The 21,100-nt window shown below is 39.3% G+C and overlaps 1 protein-coding gene across 1 annotated transcript; it reads right to left on the bottom strand.

Annotated features, from left to right (window-relative positions):
* Positions 1 to 6,099: 6,099 nt before the first annotated feature.
* LOC129808573 (uncharacterized) lies at positions 6,100 to 18,004 on the bottom strand. The gene is made up of 6 exons (XM_055858354.1): positions 17,035 to 18,004; positions 16,176 to 16,986; positions 11,607 to 11,674; positions 10,712 to 10,903; positions 6,632 to 6,738; positions 6,100 to 6,297 (listed from the first exon to the last, which is right to left on the bottom strand). The coding sequence occupies exons 1-6, from the start codon at positions 18,002 to 18,004 to the stop codon at positions 6,100 to 6,102; spliced, it is 2,346 nt and encodes a 781-aa protein (XP_055714329.1).
* Positions 18,005 to 21,100: the final 3,096 nt, after the last annotated feature.

Genomic DNA, 21,100 nt, shown 5'->3' with positions numbered 1-21,100 from the left:
CTGTATGAGTGTCTTTTGCTGGGAAAGGGTGACACGATTAGCGAATTTGTAGGGGTAATTGAATGCATTTCTCTACAAAGATAATTGCAAGAAAACCCTAGTCAAATTCGTTAGAGATGCTCAGGGGGGGAATTCTGTAACCCTGTGAAGTGATCACCTGTCAAAATTGGTGAACGCTTCACTAAAGTGATCGCAAAAGAGATTCTGTAACTTGCGATAGCTTCACGTGAAGGGATCACTTTGAGGTTATGTTTTTCACTTGTCAATTTTTCAGTGAAGATGATGTTATCACTCGATGAAGCCACTGAATTTTTTTTTCATAATCAGCTTGAAAAACAGCACTACATCATTTCTAATACTCAATTCTAGTGTTTTCCATTGTTATTTAGTTCAAATATTGATGAAAATCTTAAATTTAATAAAATTTCAACACATTTCCCCTCTCTGCTTCACGCAAAGCTACAGAATAACTTTTCTAGCAGTCGTGAAGAGAAGCCCGTGAACCTTTCACTAGTGAATCGTTCACTAGTGAAGCGTTCATCGAGTTACAGAATTCCCTCCCAGGTTATTGACAAAATTCAATAGAGAAAAAAAAGAACCTATTAATTGCATAAAGAGAGTTAAAGAGAGAGAGAGTGAGAATGATTGGGAATCGAATCGGAATGTGTTGCAATTTTTTCCACTCACCTTGTTCAAGAGAGGAGAAGAAAAAAAAAAACGACGCTAGTTGCGCGCGGCAAAATGTTGTGAGTGTGTGCATCTCATCTACCTCATTGGGTTCCCAACAGATCAAGGGGTTACTCAAGTATGGAATACCGACACATTTTTCCGCTAGAATCCATGGAATCCATGGAATCACTGATTAGATTCTGATAGAATCTGAAACGGAATCCATACAGAATCATTAGAATCAATTGGAATCACTGGAATCAAATGGAATCACAGAATCCCTCATTTACGATTTCTATCATTTTAAAAATACGATCCATGAAATTTAAGAAGTATTCCTCAAAATACCAAATAATGATAACTTTTACTTTGTTTAAAATTATGTAGCTTTTGTTTCAAAAAGTTTTTGCTTAAAAAAAATATCGCAGTTCTCTTTTTGGGTTCGAACAGTAAAAATAGAAATATAAAAAAAATATTAAAATTCAATAATTAATATGTAAAATTGAATTTACTTTTACCTTTGATCTGAAATATTTATTACACAGCAAATATCTGTGTACTTTCAAAAAATATCTTAGATTCCTAAGCCAAAAACTAAGCTACAGAGCTGCAAAGGATTTCCCTACCTCCATAAATCACAAATCCAAGTTCTTCTGATTATTGCTCGTCTTTCGATCAAGATCCCATACTACTCGCACAGTCACATGACTTTCTATAGATAATTTTCGAAAAACAGTGAATAATCTTCAAAAATCGTTTTAATTCGAAAATTAAATTTGACTTCTCGTCGAAATTGTTGAAATATGCCTTCATCTTTTTTCCTAATTTGAATTCTGTTTACCAATTTGTCTTCTTGAATGGCTTAAAAATTATAATTCACTAATACAATCAGAAAATTTAAATTTTGGAGCCCTTTTTGTCCTTATCTGTTGAATTTTATATGGTCAGATGTAAGACATTTCGTTGCTTTTGTTTTATTTCATTATTATTGTTGATTTTCGGTCACTGAAAAGCGTCTCTTCCTTAACCCAACCTGGCAAGTTGCCTGAAATTTGAAGCCATTTTCTCATACTTCGATTTAAATTTATATGGGATTTTTTTGCACTCGCTACCGTTATGCTAAATATTCAAAAAGTGAGAATTTTTCCGTATTATAAGATACCTTTCTGTATGGAGGGATAAATACACTAAATTTTTGTTTAAATAATTTTTTCCTTTGAGCACTGTGAGCTGAGTCCGAGATCAATTTAAGAATTGGCTTCAAATAGCTCCATATAAATAGGCCAACTTGCCAGGCGCTTGCCTTAACCCTTTAAAGAAGAATGGAACACCGGCGTCCAAGAAAATAATTTTTCCTTACTACCTAAAGGTAATTTTTCTGATGTTTGTACGTAATAGAAGTAAAAGGTTGAAGGAATTTAGGATATTTTTTGCAAGTCTCCAGGTATTTGCTAAATAATAAATAATTATGTTAAAAAATGACGAATTTTTAAATACTCATGTAGATGATTAATTCTAATTATTTTTTACACTTCTAATTTTCTTTTAAGCAAACCCATTTTTGGGAAAAGAAACTATAATTCTCATACAATCTACAATAAAAAATCTACAAGTAATCGACAAGTTATTGGCAAGAATTCATCAGAGTATGCACTGGGATTCGTCAGAGAATCTGCAGAAACTTTCTGATGACGAATTTTGTCCCAGGTCCAAATAAAATTCGCAGGAATATCTAAAGATTTATCGGCAGTGGTGTAGATATCCTCTGCAGAAATCTATATGACGAAATTATTAGACCAGACTTTTTTCAAAGTGTAAGTTATTTGTTAAAGCGGAACCTGCAGTATTTTTTGACTTCCCGGTTTAGTCTACAGAACCCAATAAGACTTGCATAGCCAAAAATAATAAACAAAATTAATCCTACCAATATGAAAAATTTTTCTGAAATAAGAGAAATTTGAACACAGGAATAAACGGAATCACAAATTGGAATAATTGAGAATCATGGAATACCGAGTTGAATCATAAAGAGAATCACACACTTAGAATCATTGGAATCACAATGGAATCTCATTGGAATCATATGGAATAACGGAATATGGACACCAATTTTCGACCTTGAGTAACCCCTTGCAACAGATCCATGAACTAATGTGCCAAAATCGTTGTCAAACGTACATCCTGGGCGAGGAGGTTGACTATGAGACAATAATTGAATCCTAGGGAAAAGCTCGTGCTGTTGCTTGTAGTCCACTTGTCCGTGCAGGAGAATCCATCATTCCGGCCAGGAAGCCTTGAACAACATATGACAAGGTGGACATATTTTCGCCCACGAACACCAGACACCGCTACAACCGCGAGATAAAGTTAATCATCGTCGCCATGTCACTACATGATATGTCTAAGTTTTGATGGCATCTCACATCATGTAGGAAGTCACGAAAACCAGACAAGCAATTATCTTTTTGCGTTTCATGAAGACCTAAGGACACAATTAGAAGTTATTCAGGCTAGGAATTCTGTCCTGGTTGCAGTAAGATACACAATGGCTGTTGTACCAATTGTCAGGGCCATTGATTGTCCACGCTAAGATCGACGGCATCAAGGAGGTCTTATAAAACATCCTTGGCATTGACACAATGAACGGGACTAAGATGAATTTCATAAAATAGCTTCAACATCATCTGATCCTCTAAAAAGCCGTCGATACAAAAGGGATAATATCAACCCCAGCTCAAGATGACTTGTGCCGATTTGTCGTAGCTGATAAAGTTCGTGGACATCAGATACTGCGACGTCCCAAGTGAAAAGATACGCATCTTTTAGACTGGCTCAATTTGCTCAAGAATGCTTAACATAATTCTGAGGTAGTGAAGCATGCTGCGATCTTGGGACGTAAGAAGCCGAGGTTGCAGAAATAACTGAAGACACTTAAACTCAGGGAGGACTCACTGACAGAGAAGAACTACAGAAATCTCTGCGTCGCGATTGGCCCACTTTTATAAGGAACAGTTCCAGAAGACATGGTCAACCAGGAAGGCTAAGGATATGTTCGAGATCTGGCGGATAATTAATTATTCGAGATCTGGTGGACAGAATTTGTTCGAGATCTGGCGGACATTGATTTGTTCGAGATCTGGCGGACAGGATATGTTCGAGATCTGGCGGATAATTAATTATTCGAGATCTGGCGGACAGAATTTGTTCGAGATCTGGCGGACATTGGTTGTTAGAGATCTGGCGGACACTGATTTGTTCGAGATCTGGCGGACATTGATTTGTTCGAGATCTGTCGGACAGGATATGTTCGAGATCTGGCGGATAATTAATTATTCGAGATTTGGCGGACAGAATTTGTTCGAGATTTGGCGGACATTGTTTGTTCGAGATCTGACGGACATTGATTTGTTCGAGATCTGGCGGACATTGATTTGTTCGAGATCTGTCGGACAGGATATGTTCGAGATCTGGCGGATAATTAATTATTCGAGATCTGGCGGACAGAATTTGTTCGAGATCTGGCGGACATTGCTTTGTTCGAGATCTGACGGACATAGATTTGTTCGAGATCTGACGGACGGAATTTGTTCGAGATCCAGCGAACAATGATTTGTCCGAGATCTGATGAATAGGATTTATTCGAGATCTGAAAGACAGAATTTATTTGAGATCTGCCGCATAATAATTTGTTCATCATCTGGTCAACAATGATACGGATCTTGGATCTCGGACATGGGTTTCACCTAAATATAATGGAAAAGAACTTTATAGTTCAAGTACATGAAAAAGTTTCGGCCTGAGGCGCGATGACTTAAACTATAAGAAAATTAATTAGGAATCTGTCAAATCGGAATATCGATTGAATAATTACTAATAAAAACGAAATGATTTTAATCCTGTAATTTTATGATCTTATCTGCTGAAATTTATATTCAAGTGAAATTAAACTTTTCAATGAGTGTTGTGCTATATATTAAGCAAATCAAGACCTATCATTAATTATTCGGGAGAAAACATTAAAATTTAAACGAAATTAAATGAAAAATAAATTGTTCGGGATCTGACGAGCAAGGATTTGCTTGAGATCTGAACAACAGATACAAAGGAGCAGTATCAGAAAGGCCAATATCCGTCCATAATGTATAGGCCTCAGGTTTTATCATTGCAGAGCATAATGGAATAAAATCGAGATTTTACTTTAAAAAAAAAATGTCTCAGATACGATGAATTATTTTCAATCAGAATTCCTGAAACACCAGTATTAAAACTGATAAATAGTTTTGGTGGTAGAAATCATTAATAAAAAACGTTACTAATACAGTTTAAATCAAGTTCCTACCAAGTAAGAAGTTTTTTTCCGAATTATGAGATTTTATGCAGTGTCAAGAGATAAATATGCCGGATTAGCGTTTGAATACATTTTTCCTTCAAAGTACTGTGAGTTTGGTCCAAGATCGGTTTGTGAGCCAGCTTCAGGTAGCTCCTTATAAAAAGAATCAATTGATCATAAAGGTGATTTGAATAAATATTATAAAAAGTTCTGACTGAAAAATTAGCTATGTCTAATGAACTACTTTAGTTATTGTCTAACGGAATAAGACCGATGATTATCCTCCAGTGCTGATATGTAATTTTAAAAGAAAATTAAATGATGGTAATCATTATTGGCCGCTTAGCCATGCATCGTATATCACCGAGGACGGTGAAACGTCAGGAGTGGCCAATTGTAGAAGTAAACCCTTTTTTCAAGATTACAACGGTCGTAATTTGAAAGTCGTGAGTCACTTCCCCTCTCTAGAACGGTACCGCAACAGGGTATTCATGGAGAGAGAGGGAAGGCAGTCTTGGAAGAACCATGGAAAGGTGAGCATCGGGCTCTGTGTTCTGGGGCTTGGGAAGTGAATAATTAGATTTCCCAGGGCCCAGGACAACATATATACATATATAATGGTGGTGTATGATGTTTCTTTTACTGATTCCTTATTTCACTGTCTCTCGTTTTACTCTAAGATCAGCTGTGATTTTTCATTTATTTTTGACTATTGAGATTTATTAAGTAAAATGGTAAGTATAATGCTAAATGGCTAATCAACAATTGTCATCACTAAGAGATTAAAGAGAAATATAAAATTAGTTTTTTTTGTGACATTCAAGGTTTTCTTTTTTAATTTTTAATTAGACTTACGAATGCAGCTTGCTGATTCTTGAGTTGTTCGGCGAACGAATTCATCACTTAAAAAAAGTCTCAGGAGTGTTAGCAGATGTTCTCCGACCAGCACTTTTGGCTTTTACCTCGGAAATGAGGTGCTAAATCTTGGTAGAAACCTCTTCAATGTAAGCCTAAACGTCTGCAATTCGTCCTCTTCAGCCTTCATCATCTCTGGGAGTGCATTAAAGATTATGTCAGTCTGAACCTTCTGGTACCTCCTCTCAATTCCTGTCCTTGAATGTCAACAAGTCCGATAGAGCATTCTCAGACTCCATCTCCTCTGGATCATCGATGTATTTCTCCAGTTGTCGCTTCAAGACAGTCAGCTGCCCCTTGTAAGCTGCTCTACTCTGGGCACTGGCATTGATATTTGCATTAGCCACGATGCTTGAGAGCGATGAATGTGCGCCTAAGGTCTGCTGGTATTAGGCGAAATGAACAATTTAGTGTTGAGGATAAACCTGTCGGGAGACTTGGAATATCTTAACCTTTTTTACTTTCACTTTCCAGAAGGTTCCTTTCCAGTGATATTACAAACCTGGAATTAGATACAGGGAGTGAATCCTGCTGTAAGGATCAACGATTTGCCCTCCTGTGATGTCGATGCAGCTAATGAACACACTAATTTTGTTTATTTTAAGATTTTTATATACTTTTTTCTTAACACTTACTCAGTACACGTTTTCTCTCACTTTTTTGACACGCACATACTGGGGCTAATTAGGGGAAATGCCGGGCACTGAAGTAGCGTACCTGAGGGTGTTTGTAGTGTGTGAGTGTGTGTGGTATAACTGGGGGATGATCTGTGGCGTACGTGAGGGTGACAAAGGGATTAATTTTGAATGTCCAAAGCCATCCGGCTTGATGAACAAAACGCAATTTTTTTCTTTGTCTTAAATCTTCAAAAAACCCTTCTCTGGTCACTTCTCCTCACTTTTGTTGGAATGTGTTCAATACAATCAAGCTGGAGGGTGCACCGACGTAGTGAGATGACAAAGAAAACACTGAGGAGGGTAGTTGAGGTGAGTTGATAGCTCAGGGGTGGCAGAGCAATCGCGAAATAGCAGTATTGTGGTGATTGAGACCAAAGGCAGTTACTTCAACCGGCGAGCGCTAGCGCTTCATCAGCAGTTGAAGTAAAGAAAGGAGATTTATCTCAAGTGCATCGCGCTCGTAAATAGATCCCTTAGGAGATTTGACGGGAACACTGCAACCTCCAAATTAAAAGATATAAGTTCAGCTTAAACTTACTTTTTCTCTCCTGCTGCATCACCTTCTAGAGGCTAATATGCACGAGCAGCTACTCTTTCAAGAGGAGAAATTTTAAAGGCCTTTATTTTTCAATTTTCTCTGTTTATAAAGTAAAAATTCTTGTAACTAAATCCCATTAAAAAGTGGAGAGAGAAAGAAATTCCCGAAGTCTTCGATATACACGCTATTAGGTGAGATTCTTAATAATTTCACCTACTATAATCCTAATAAAATTTCATGTCGTCTGATCGAGCTCAAACTTGGCCAAAATGTGTTTCAGCACTTCCTGATCACGAATATATGTGGCTAATATAAGTTCACGGCCGGCCGGCCGGTTTTTGGAGCTTAATAGCTCCTAAACTAAAAGAGATATCGACTTGCGGTTTTCGGCAAAGGTTATATATCGGGTGAAAATTGCAACTTGGTGCATTGACCCCCCCACCCCCCACCACTCCTTCCGACATTTTGAATATCCCCTTTTTCTGTTCTCTCAATAGCTCAGCCCCTATGGCATTGATCGGGTTCAAATTTTAGTATGTTATAGCTGGGCCTTAGTGCTTTCCAGCAATACCAAACTTAAGGTCCCCCGACACCCCTGACCCGAGCTATAAGGGTCCAAAAAAAATTTCTTAAAATGGCCATAACTCCGGTTCTAATTATCAGAATTTAAAAAGTGAGGGCTTTTTGGAAAACTCTCATGAAATGCCACTTCCCCTCCTAACGTCACAAGTTCATAAAACCACCGCTAGGGGCGTTTTTTTAAAAAGAAAATTTTTCAATTTTCTAGATTAAATAACTCAAAAATTCCTTATGCAATCGGGCTGAAATTTTAGTATGTTGTAGCCGTTGATTATACCTATCAAACAAAAAAAACCTTAAGACGATCTAAAACCCCTGACCCGAGCTATAAGGGGTCAAAGTTCGAACATTGACCGGCCTCTATCTCCGGTTCTAACTAACATAGCGACCTAAATTTTACCTTTTTGGTTTCGTTTCGATGAGAACTTTCAGATGGAAGTTCAAAAAGTCACCACAGGTGGCACTGTAATAGCGTCAAAATTCATCGAAATTCAAAGTCATTTTTCTCAAAAACGGCATTGTGCAAGTTAATGAAATTTTAGTATGTTGTAGTCCAGTCTAGGACGTTTCCAAAATGAGGCAAAAGTGCGCTGTGGTTTCAATAGAACCGGAGATATGAGGGGTCAAATTTCACGAAATTCAAAAAATCATATCTCCGGTTCTATGTGACCGATTTTGATGAATGAGAGCTCAAACGAAAGATCTCACCAAATGCTACAACTTTCTAAAATATTTGAACTTCGTGGGACCAACACCAGGGGCGCCACAGTCGAAAAACCATTTTCAATATCACATAACATCAATTATCTCGACTTTCGCTGAACCGATTTTGATGACTACTTCGACATAATTGTAGAGAACATTTGTCTCTACATTTCGTCCATACAGCATTTTCCACTCAGACTACGCTATCACTCAGATTTTGCCGTTTAAGTGCGAAAAAATTGATTTTTCCCATAATAACGCTTTGAAATCACTCAGATGTCAATGCCTCTACTCCACCAAGACTGCCTCTACTCCACCAAGACACTTAAAATAGGGTTTTAAATGGAAAGTCTCACAAAATACTACAATTCTTTGATATAGTTGAAGTTCAACAAATGACTACTTGGGGCGATCTGGTCGAAAAAACGAGTTAAGAAACAAAAAACCGCGCTTATCTCGGCTTCTGAATAATCGATGAGATCATGTTCTATGGGAAAATTATAGAGAACATTCTGGTCTACATTTTACCCATATATTACTTTTCTGTCGCTCCATCCAAATCTTTGATATTTTGGTTTAAAATCAAAATTTGTCTAATTTCACGAATTTGATTCAAGATAACTGAATAGCGACTCACAATTTCAGCTCTAAATCGAATTTGCATGCACTCCGAGTTAGCTCACGTTAAGAATCTCACCTACATAAGCCGGTTAGGATTATCTATCCCTTATTTTCTTATAAACTAAAATCCCATGTTCATTGTGTGAACAAACAGCAACTTCTTTTATTTCACCATTAAACTTATTTTCCACCACCAATTTAATTTAGAAATTCACTGATTTGAATTTATTTTAAATTTTAAATGTGGTTCAACTGTGGTAATTCTTTGTTGAAGAAAAAAAGCGGAAAAAGAGGCCACATTGCACAAATCCAGATCTTTTATATGCGCTACAAAAACCGCACATTTTTTTTTTCGAATTTTGAACAAATTATAGAAATTTTATTGTGCTTTTTACCTTAATATTTCCATTTCATTATCTGAGGAAAGAAAATTGTAATGGTTAGTCGGTTGAGTTTGATTGAGATTTTAAATTGAAAGAAATGTTAGAGAACAGCCTGTACCAAAGTGACAAAACCATAAGCGCACGCCCTCTATTTGTAAAAATCTTAAATCTATTCTCTGAAATGTCATCGTCATTTAAATTAGCGTTCACTTATGCGTCAAAAACGACAAAATTGCGCGCGGAAAAGTCTTATCGGATTATGAAAAAGGCCAAATAGACTTAATGAACAGTGAAAAGAAGCCATTTCGTGAAATTTCCCGGATAATTGGTCGCAGTGATGGCGTTGTCAAGAATTATTTGAAGAATCCTGCGAGATATGATTCTACCCGTGATCATGGAAGAAAAAGAGAGCTTTCCCACCGTTCTGAGAGGAATGTGTGGCGTATGGTTTCGAATTCATCTCGCACCTGTAAGTCAATTAAGGAATTATTGGACCTCAATGTATCGGTTAGAACCGTGCAAAGGACCATGAAACGTTCGCCGGACATCGTGAGAGCTAAAATGGCTTCAACACCGCGACTAAAACACCACCCCATGGAGAGACGCTTAGTTTTCGCTCGAGAGAATTTAAGGACAGATTGGACTAAGGTAATGCATATGTTTTATCCCTGTCTTTTTTTTTATTTTTTTATTTATGTAATAATAACCATGCTTTTGAGCTAGTGCTCTTGAAAGCAGAAGAAAAAGGTAAAGAATACATTTATTATGATAGGTATAAAGATTTGTCAGAAAGCAATGCTTGCGTCCACCGCCGTCTTAGCGTTGGTGACCAACCTCCAGAGCCAAACGGTGGAAATGCTCTTTCTCAGAAATTCTGCCAAATATCTAGGCTGGTGATATTTGAGAACGCGAGATATGAAATCGACAGCACGTGACTGCAGGAAGGCTGGCAAGGTACTCCCCAAAACTCGGACGTAGTAAAGAGATACGTGATCGAAGGGATGGAGATTAAATATATAGCGAATGCAATTGTTGAATGTGATAGTCAGGCGCCTCATAGAGGCAGCATCACAAGAAAAAAAGAGTTCAGCACCATAGGAAAAAAGGGGAAGGAGCAGGGCACAAATTGATAACAATCGAATATCCTGAGGAGTGAAGTACTGATGCCTTCTAAGGGTATAAAGGGAAAAGTTAACTCTTTTACTTATGTAGGAAATATGGTCGTCCCAAGCCAAAGAATCATTAAAAATAATTCCAAGATTTCTGGCTTTATGGACGTAAGGTATAACCTCACCATTGAGGTAAAGAGGAAGTGGATCAGGACGGTGTCTCCCACTTGTGATTAGCAAAGCTTGAGATTTACCCGGATTGAGAAGAAGATCATTATTCACAGCCCACTGAGAGATCAGATGAAGTATCTCATTCGCTTGACTAAAGCATGCATCAGGTGCAATAGGATCACCGAAGCAATAGATCTGCAGATCATCTGCATAAAAATGAAAATTAATATTGTTAATATTCAGAGTTGCAGCTAAATCATTTATATAAATAGTGAACCTTGTCCAATACTGTCTAATACCAATAACCTTGTCTAATACTGATTGTCAATAACCTTGTCTAATACTGAACCTTGTCCAATACCCCTAGACAGTGACAAAGTTGCGGACATTTCACCGTTAAATTTAACAGATTGGGTCCGACCAACTAAGTAGGACTCTAGTAATTTTAAGCTGGTAGACGAAAAAAATAAAGGGAATTGAGTTTAAAAAGAAAAAGTGAGTGGTTTATGCTATCAAAAGCTTTAGAGAAATCAAGAAGAATTAATAGGGCAAAATATTTTTGATCAAGCTTGATACGAATGTCATGGTTAATACGGAGTAAAGCACTGGTAGTGCTATGAAACTTCCGGAAACCAGACTGAAAATCAGAAAGTAGGTTCTTCTGATTCAAGTGTTCCTTGACTTGAGATTTAATAAGGTGCTCAAAAGGCTTGGAAAGGCAGGGTAGAATGCTGATAGGTCGAAAGTCACTAACATCAGAAGGCTTGGCATTTTTCGGAATGGGAGTAACGATAGCGTACTTCCAATCTTCGGGGAAAAAAGATTGAGTTATGCAAGCATTATAAAAATCGCAAATAAAAGGAAGAATGATAATAATTAAAAGGGGTTTGAGAAAGCCAATAGGGATACCGTCATGCCCACAAGCATCAGACGCGACAGAAGAGAAAGCCACACACACCTTATTGGGCTCAACGCACCTGAAAGAAAAGCGTGCAGCATCATCATCACCATCCAACACTCGAGGGCATGAGGTAAATGTGTTTTTGCCAACAAAAAAGGCGTTTAACGCGTTTGCGGTAAGATTAGAAGACGTTTCAGTGGCACATTTCGCTGTAATAATTTATTTATATATAATAATTATTTATAATTTTCCAAAGCATATTTGAAGGAAGGTTTGGATTAAGCTGACGCGAGAAGAATGATTTTCTAGAAGATTTTATCATTCTTTGGACTTCTCGCCGCAAAGATCGATACCTACGAAGGTCATGCTCTTGGCGAGAGCGACGCCATCTTCTATAGTACCTATCGCGCTCGCGAGCTTTAGAAATGATGCCTGAGTTTAACCATGGCGAAGACTTAGGAGGTACAAGAATTCTAATAGTAGGAACATGTTTGTTATAAAGATCAGTAATTAGTGAAATGAAATATTTTAAACGTACAGATAGATTAGGAATGAAATATAAAAGGCTCCAATCAACCTGCGTAGCATCGAGAAGCAGTGCATCCCAGTCGGTTTTGCGAAGAGAACGAACTTCAGTGTATTCAAGCGGTTGACGTGTTACTGGAATATTAAGAGAAATATATATTAGGTCGTGGTCTGAGATGAGTGGGACATTTTGTTGACCAAATTTGTCAATGAGGTGCTGATCATTTTCCCTCACCAGGAAAACATCAAGCAGAGCCATAACACGAGTAGGAGCAAAAGGAGCATAATAAAGACTATAGGATGTGGTAAAGTGACCGAACTCACTATAAAGCGGTGTATGAGATAAAAGGTTAATATTTAAATCACCGGTGATAATAAAGTGATCAAGACTAGCTAGATGCTCCATAATATGATATAGTGGTCCGATAGAATTTACTGGTGGTGGGTAATAAAATATGGCAACAGCTAAAGTACGATTTCGAGATTTTAAAGAGAGTATCATAAATTCCAAACGCTCAAAAATGCCAGAGTTAAGGGTCTGAGTAGATATGTTCCTGGACACATATGCTGCGACCCCGCCACCTCTACCGAAGCCACGGTCTTGTCTAAAAAGCTTAAAGCCTGTCACAGAGAGAGAACGGTCTGTATCGAATGCATCTAGCCAGGTCTCCGTGAGACACAGTACCGAAACCGAGCAGCCACACAACAGCAGCCTGACCTCATCAAGATGACGTCTTAGACTGCGCACATTCAAGTGTAAGATATTAAAGTTATTTATAGGAAAATTATTATTATCGTTAGGATGATTGTTGGTTGATGCAGAAGATGATGATGAGGAGAGCAGTGCAGAGGTGGAGGAGTTAACTCCAACCGGAACAGCCAAAAGTCTATCAACTGAAGCAGCAGGAGAATGTGGGGGGCGAATCATTCCGCACTGCGGAGGCCACCCCCTTGATCCGTGTGCAGTCTCGGGAGAAAACGGTATTCATTAAAAAATACACCGTTAGGCCAGAACCCCTCCTTAGTAGCCTCCTCATACTTTTTTCATTGTGATTACTTTGTACTTTTACAGATAATTTTCTCAGATGAAAAAAGGTTTAATCTGGATGGACCTGACAAATTCAGGTATTACTGGCGCGATTTAAGGAAAGAATCGCAGTATTTTTCAAAAAGGAACTTTGGAGGAGGATCACTCATGATTTGGGGAGAGTTTTGTGCGAGAGGAACCCTGGAATTATGTTTTACCTCGCATCGAGTGAAGAGCCAAGACTACATATCAGTCCTCCGAAAATGTTTGCTGCCATACTTGAACGAGATTGACCGAGAAATATACACATTCCAGCAAGACAATGCCAGTATTCATGTAAATCAGGAGACGAAGGCCTGGATTTCTGCCCAGGGTATTCACATTTTACCCTGGCTCGTCATTTCTTTTGACCTGAACCGTTTTGAAAACATCTGGGGAATACTTATGCAAAGCGTTTACAATGAAAATCGCCAATATAAAGTCGTGGAAGAACTCAAAGTTGCATTACTTGATGCTTGGCGCTGGATGTTGCGTTACTTGATGTTTAATGCCTGGAGCTACCACTAAGCACTAAAAGTTCTTTTTCTGCTGATTCGTGCGTTTTCTTTCATAAAATTTGAAGTGCTGTTATGGTTTTGTCACTTTGGAAAAGGCGATTTTCTAACATTCCTTTCAATTTAGAGTCTCAATCAAACTCAACCGACTAACCATTACAATTTTCTTTTCTCAGATAATGAAATGGAAATATTAAGGTAAAAAGTACAATAAAATTTCTATAATTTGTTCAAAATTCGAAAAAAAAAATATGTGCGGTTATGGTTTTGTCGCGCACTAGTAGCCCAAAAAGGTTACATAAGAAGTTGAAGAGCAAGTAATACTTTTTTAACTCCCCCCCCCCCCAAATTTCCACCTTCTATACCCCGGAGATAACTTTTGTCAACAAATCTGCACGTTTCAGATGATTCCTGAGAACTGTCGTCACGCTGTTTGTGCGTCCGTTCGTCAGTCCGTCCGTCAGTCCGTCCGTCTGTACGTCCAGCTATCGCTTACTCTAGAACCCAAAACACAAACCGCGTCGTACGATTTTTTTTTCCGTTTTTGGGCATGTTTTAGAGATTACCCAGGAGAACATTTCATCCTTAGGCGATAATCCCGTTGAATCGTTCCTAATAACGGTTTTTCAAGGTCATAGGTTAAAAAGACACTAAAGTGCATATTTATAAAGCGAAAGGGGTAATTTTTGGGTTCGTTGGAAAGGTCTTGGAATTTCCTATAAAATTGAATCGGTTCTAATCGATAATGAACCGGTTCATTACCGATTGGGGTTCAAATCGGTTGTGAACCAGTAATGAACCAGTTATTTACTGATAAGTAATTTTTGTTCGAATAATTTTTATTACTCCTTAAACTATTTTATGGAATCTAATTTTGTGACTTATGAATCGATATAAACCGGTTGTGTACCGGTAAACGGTAAATAATGCGAAAGTTAGTTTTGAGGTATAGCATCTAAGTCACGAGTTCGAGCATTTCATAATACGTGGGACGCTTTGCCACACTTTTTATAGTTATAATGTCTTATGGTTTTAAACAAAACGTAGCAAGAAAAATCTTACCTGGACGTGAAATATCAGCCTTTTTTACATCTCCCCCGTGGAAGCGTAATTGTTTTTTGGCCTGACTTTTTGGTGAGGTATCCAACGAGGAGTAAACCAATAAGCATATGAATTCCGCGTCACTGATGACCGACGGTCGTTTCAATGCTGTTTATTAGGTGAGATTCTTAACAATCTCACCTACTATAATCCTAACAAAATCTCATGTCCTCCGATTGGCCCCAAACTTTGCCAGAATGTGTTTTGACACTTCCTGATCACGAATATATGGATGGCTAAAAACCGTTCCCGTCCGTCCGTCCGTCCGTCCGTCCGTCCGTCCGTCCGTCCGTCCGTCCGTCCGTCCGTCCGTCCGTCCGTCCGTCCGGCCGCTCTTTGGAGCTTAATAGCTCCTAAACTAAAAGAGATATCGACTTGCGGTTTTCGGCAAAGGTTATATATCGTATGAAAATTGCAACTTGGTGCATTGACCCCCCACCCCCCACCCCTCCTTCCGACATTTTAAAGACCACCTTTTTTTGTTTTCTCAATAGCTCCGCCCCTGTGGCATCGAGCGGGCTCAAATTTTAGTATGTTATAGCTGGTCCTTAGAGCTTTCCATCAATACCAAAATTAAGGTCCCCCGACCCCCCTGACCCGAGCTATAAGGGTCCAAAAAAAAATTCTTAAAATGGCCATAACTCCGGTTCTAATTATCAGAATTTAAAAAGTGAGGGCTTTTTGGAAAGCTCTCGTGAAATGCCACTTCCTCTTCTAACATCGCAAGTTCGTAAAACTACCGCTAGGGGCGCTATTATTAAAACGAAAATTTTTAAATCTTAAAAGTTAAATAACTCAAAAATTCCTTATGCAATGAGCTGAAATTTTAGTATGTTGTAGCCGTTGATTATACCTATCAAACAAAAAACCTTAACTCGATCTAAAACCCCTGACCCGAGCTATAAGGGGTCAAAGTTCGAACATTGACGGGCCTCTATCTCCGGTTCTAACTAACATAGCGACCTAAATTTTACCTTTTTGGTTTCGTCTCGATGAGAACTTTCAGATGGAATTTTCGGTAGATTATTGACGGCAATTCATATACGAAGGTCAAGGAGATGAACTCCCTCCGGATGCGTCAGGGGGTGCAATCCTTTCAGGACAGGAAAACACAAAATTCTTTGCCAAAGCTTTCGACGCTTCAACGCGTCTTCCTCAGTGGTCAAATCTGTGATTTGTCTCTGAAATTTTGTCCGCACTGTCTGTCTACTACTCCAAATGAGGATTTACAGGGAAAATTGGGAATTCGTCGCGGGTACTCCTTATTGGACATTGATATGAGGCCAACTTTTTTTTTTTTTTTGTGGGAGTCAATGATTTTGACTTCATCAAAGTCGAAGGAGTGTCCGGTGTCGGCTACATGGGCGCACAGTGAAGTTGCATTGGTATTTCTTATTGGTGGTTTCGTATCATTTTTATGTTGTTGCATTCTTTTGTGCAGGAGCTGTCCCGTAGTCCCAATGTAGCTACGTCCACAATCTCCACAAGGCACTGAATAGACCACATCCGATCTCTGGAGCTTAGGAACTGGGTCTTTCACCTTGGTGAAGTATTCCTTCACTTTCTTAGCTGGTTTGAAGGCCACTTTGGCTCCAGTAGTCCTCGAGATCCTCGTCTTCATGCGCTCAGAAATGCCTTTGATGTAGGTGAGAGTGAAGAATCTCTCAGACTGTAGGATCTGAGCCGGGGATGATCTACCCGATTGTGGTGAGGACTCCTTGAGTAGTCTCCTAATAATTCTCTCAGGAAAATCATTTCTCTTGAGAATATCTCTCATGACGGGATCCAAATTTACTCCAGATTTCGTGGTGACTAAACGTGCCCTGCCTATGAGGTTCCTCCCCACATTGATGATGGTGCTTTGTGGATGTGCACTATAATAGTTTAGCATCCTTTGGGAGGAATTTGGCTTGCAATACCAGACAGTGCTAAGGGTATTTGTCGCATCTCTATGTATTGTTAAGTCAAGGTAGGGCAGGACACCCTCACATTCCTTCTCCACCGTAAATTGAATTTTAGGGTGAAAAGCATTAAATTGTGACATCAGAGGGCCCACATCATCCACATGCACCGACACCAGGAGGTCATCCACATACTTTCTCACGAAACCTATGCGAAACGGAGGGTCCTCCAATATCGTGTTCAGTGCCTTTTGCATTGCTATGTCCGCCGCGATTGGGCCTATAGGGGATCCCATAGCCACACCATCTTTCTGAAGATAAAATTTACCTGCATAGGTAAAATACCCTGATCTCAGGCAAAATTCCGCGAGTTGCAGCACCTCTGATTTTTCTAATGGCGTGTGGGGTTCTATTTCGTGGAATCGTACCTCAATCTCGCTCATAACCAAGTCAATGGGGACATTTGTGAACAAGGAGACAACGTCCAAACTCACCACGATGTATCCCTCAGGCAGGACCTGCCCCGTAACAAAACGTGAAACCTCCAGGGAATTCTTTACATTATATGGACTATCCGTTAGGGGTGAGAGCAGGGAGGCCACAAACTTGGCGAGAGCATAATTAGGGCTTCCTATATAGGAAACGACAGGTCTCAGCGGTACTCCTGGTTTATGGACCTTTGGGAGACCATAAATCCGAGGGGCAATTGCCTTGTAAGTAGTTAATTGTGATTTTTGATAACTATTTATCTTCTCCTTATTATACACAGCTCTCACCAGATCATTATTTCTCAATTGGAATCTTGAAGTTGGATCCCTGCTAATTTCTTCATAGGTGCTAGCGTCCTGTACTAATACTCTCATTTTTTCATCGTACTCAGTCCTGCTCATGATCACAGTTCTATTACCCTTGTCGGATTGCAGGATTGCCAAGCCACTCCCCTGTTCCCGGCCAAATTCAGCCGTTTTCTTCATCCATTCACGAAGTCTTCTTTCGAATGGATCAGCTGGAGAAGTACCGTGAATGGCATTTTGTAGAATATTTACCAGATCAGCCCGCAGGACATCCCTTCTCCCCACACACTCAGCACTACCCACCACCTCTTCTATGTCGGCAATGAGATGGAGAAGCGGGAGTCCACAAAGGGGAAGAGAAAATTTGGGCCCTAACTGGAGCAACTGCACCACTTCCGGAGGAATCTCTACGCCACTGATATTCGTAAGAAACCCCGATTTATCACCCTCCTCAGTCCGTACTCTACCCTGCAATCGGTATAGTTTTCTTTGCACAACCCCCATTCTCTCCCCAAGAATTCTCACATATTTCTGATCCTGTCTTTGCAGAAAGTCTCTACACAAGTCGTTATAATGAAAATTTCGTAAGATAATTTGCTTTCTGTGATGGTTTTCTCTTCTCATCTTTTTGAGCCTCCAATATGTTATGCTCAATTCTAATTTCAAGATCTGTGACTTAAAAGAAGTCATGAGACGAGATGCTTTGGCTCTGAAGGGACTATCTTCAAGAACCAAATTAAGAACACATTCAACATTCGAGGCTATATGACGAGGGAATATCCCTGTTCTTCTGCATTCTGTGAGAAACCATCTTCTAGCCTCATAACCTGCTAATTTTTCCATTGATTGCGCGTATGTCCTCAACATAGAAGCATTTTCAGTCCCATATTCAATTCCCACTGTCTCATAAAAGTTTTCCCTACCTCTTGCCGGATGCGTCATGGTTTTCTCCGGTAACCGTTGAATTTTCGGTAGATTACTGACGGCAATTCATATACGAAGGTCAAGGAGATGAACTCCCTCCGGATGCGTCAGGGGGTGCAATCCTTTCAGGACAGGAAAACACAAAATTCTTTGCCAAAGCTTTCGACGCTTCAACGCGTCTTCCTCAGTGGTCAAATCTGTGATTTGTCTCTGAAATTTTGTCCGCACTGTCTGTCTACTACTCCAAATGAGGATTTACAGGGAAAATTGGGAATTCGTCGCGGGTACTCCTTATTGGACATTGATATGAGGCCAACATATCAATGTCAATGTGGCCATATGAGTTGGCCTCATATCAATGTCCAATAAGGAGTACCCGCGACGAATTCCCAATTTTCCCTGTAAATCCTCATTTGGAGTAGTAGGCAGACAGTGCGGACAAAATTTCAGAGACAAATCACAGATTTGACCACTGAGGAAGACGCGTTGAAGCGTCGAAAGCTTTGGCAAAGAATTTTGTGTTTTCCTGTCCTGAAAGGATTGCACCCCCTGACGCATCCGGAGGGAGTTCATCTCCTTGACCTTCGTTTCAGATGGAAGTTCAAAAAGTCACCACAGGTGGCGCTGTGATAGCGTCAAAATTCATCGAAATTCAAAGTAATTTTTCTCAAAAACGGCATTGTGCAAGTTAGTGAAATTTTAGTATGTTGTAGTCCAGTCTAGGACGTTTCCAAAATGGTGCAAATGTGCGCTGTGGTTAAAACAGAACCGGAGATATGAGGGGTCAAATTTCACAAAATTCAAAAAATCATATCTCCGGTTCTATGTGACCGATTTTGATGAATGAGAGCTCAAACGAAAGATCTCACCAAATGCTACAACTTTCTAAAATATTTGAACTTCGTGGGACCAACACCAGGGGCGCCACAGTCGAAAAACCATTTTCAATATCACATAACCTCAATTATCTCGACTGTCGCTGAACCGATTTTGATGATTACTTCGACATAATTGTAGAGAACATTTGTCTCTACATTTCGTCCATACATCATTTTCCACTCAGACTACGCTATCACTCAGATTTTGCCGTTTAAGTGCGAAAAAATTGATTTTTCTCATAATAACGCTTTGAAATCACTCAGATGCCAATTTGACTGCCTCTACTCCACAAAGACACTTTAAGTATGGTTTTAAATGGAAAGTCCCACAAAATACAACAATTCTTTGATATAGTTGAAGTGCAACAAATGACTACTTGGGGAACTCTGGATGAAAAAACGAGTTAAGAAACAAAAAACCGCGCTTATCTTGGCTTCTGAGTAATCGATGAGATCATGTTCTATGGGAAAATTATAGAGAACATTCTGGTCTACATTTCACCCATATATTACTTTTGTGCCAGTTCATCCAAATCCTTGATATTTTGGTTTAAATACAAAATTTGTATCATTTCACGAATTTGATTCAAGATAACTGAATGGCGACTCACAATTTCAGCTCTAAATCGAATTTGCATGCATTCCGAGTTAACTCACGTTAAGAATCTCACCTACATAAGCCGGTTAGGATTATCTGTCCCTTTTTCTCTCCTTAGAGAACTTTCACGCACGAAAACAAGCAAAATTGCTGCTCGCACCACGCAATTGTTTTGACAACTGATTTTTGTCGCGCGCGCATTCGATTTGATATTGGGAACAGTTGGGAATTAAATTGAGAAGTACAAAGTAAAAATGTTTATGCAACTTTTCATCATGTGAATACAGCTTAAAAATTATTTATCAAAGTGAAAAACTATTTGCTGTATCTCTGGGAAACATTAAGTGAAGTGGATGAGAATATATATTGTTAGTGGTGGTGAAAAAACAGAGTTTTTTTTAAGACATTGTGACCAGCACATTGACGGAACATTGAAGTGTCCGGAGGAGCTTCATTGGCAAAGATTCTGAGCAGAATCTCACCCCAATTGGCTCCCAGTTGATCGTTGATCGTCCTCAGCTTGTCAGCAGTGTTCCAGGGCGGTTCTCCAGGAATTCCGGAGACGGATACAAAATTTTTTCTAGTCAGATGGATTAATCGTGCCTCCAATATTTTATTCCTTAAGGTATTTCCCACCCATTTTTTCTGGTCCTTCGAGCCGAATCTTAATAGATTTCTGTTTCCCTTTTTTAAGGTACGTGGATCATTATCCGGAAGGGAGGGTTAAGAGTCCGATAGGGGAAATTAAATAGGATCCTTTCTCATTGTCCAGGTATTTATTTGAGCTATCACAAGTACTTGGAAGAGGGGCAGATGGATTAATCGTGCCTCCAATATTTTATCCCTTAAGGTATTTCCCACCCATTTTTTCTGGTCTTCGAGCCTCAGGAGAGGTCTCAGTCTTCAAGTGAATCAGCCAAGCTACAGCCATGCTGAACCGTACAAGAGGTGGTGTCGTATTTGCCGGTACACGAGTGGAGAATTTCATCAAGGGCCTAACGGAAGCAGAGATTCCGCTTTTGTGCACAAAGGGTGTTCTGAAGAGTCAATTGGACATCGTGAAATCCATGAAGTTTAAATTCATGGATGTGCAAAAGCAAATCATCGAGCAACAAATTTCAGATGATAAGGTGGAAGCTGAAAAATCATATGGAGATGCTATCGTGGAGAGATGCGACAGCCTTATCAATATGATCTCTT

The sequence above is a fragment of the Phlebotomus papatasi genome, chromosome 4 (genome assembly GCF_024763615.1).
Source record: "Phlebotomus papatasi isolate M1 chromosome 4, Ppap_2.1, whole genome shotgun sequence".
Taxonomy (NCBI): domain Eukaryota; kingdom Metazoa; phylum Arthropoda; class Insecta; order Diptera; family Psychodidae; genus Phlebotomus; species Phlebotomus papatasi.
This window is presented reverse-complemented; position numbering and strand designations above follow the sequence as displayed.

Excerpts from the sequence above, each read along its gene's own strand:
- LOC129808573 (XM_055858354.1), bottom strand. The coding sequence starts at position 18,004 with ATGGGGGTTGTGCAAAGAAAACTATACCGATTGCAGGGTAGAGTACGG. Across the intron at positions 16,987-17,034 it reads AGGGTATTTTACCTATGCAG|GCCCAATCGCGGCGGACATA; the intron begins GTAAATTTTATC and ends GATCCCCTATAG. Across the intron at positions 10,904-11,606 it reads TGATGCTTGTGGGCATGACG|ATGATCTGCAGATCTATTGC; the intron begins GTATCCCTATTG and ends ATTTTTATGCAG.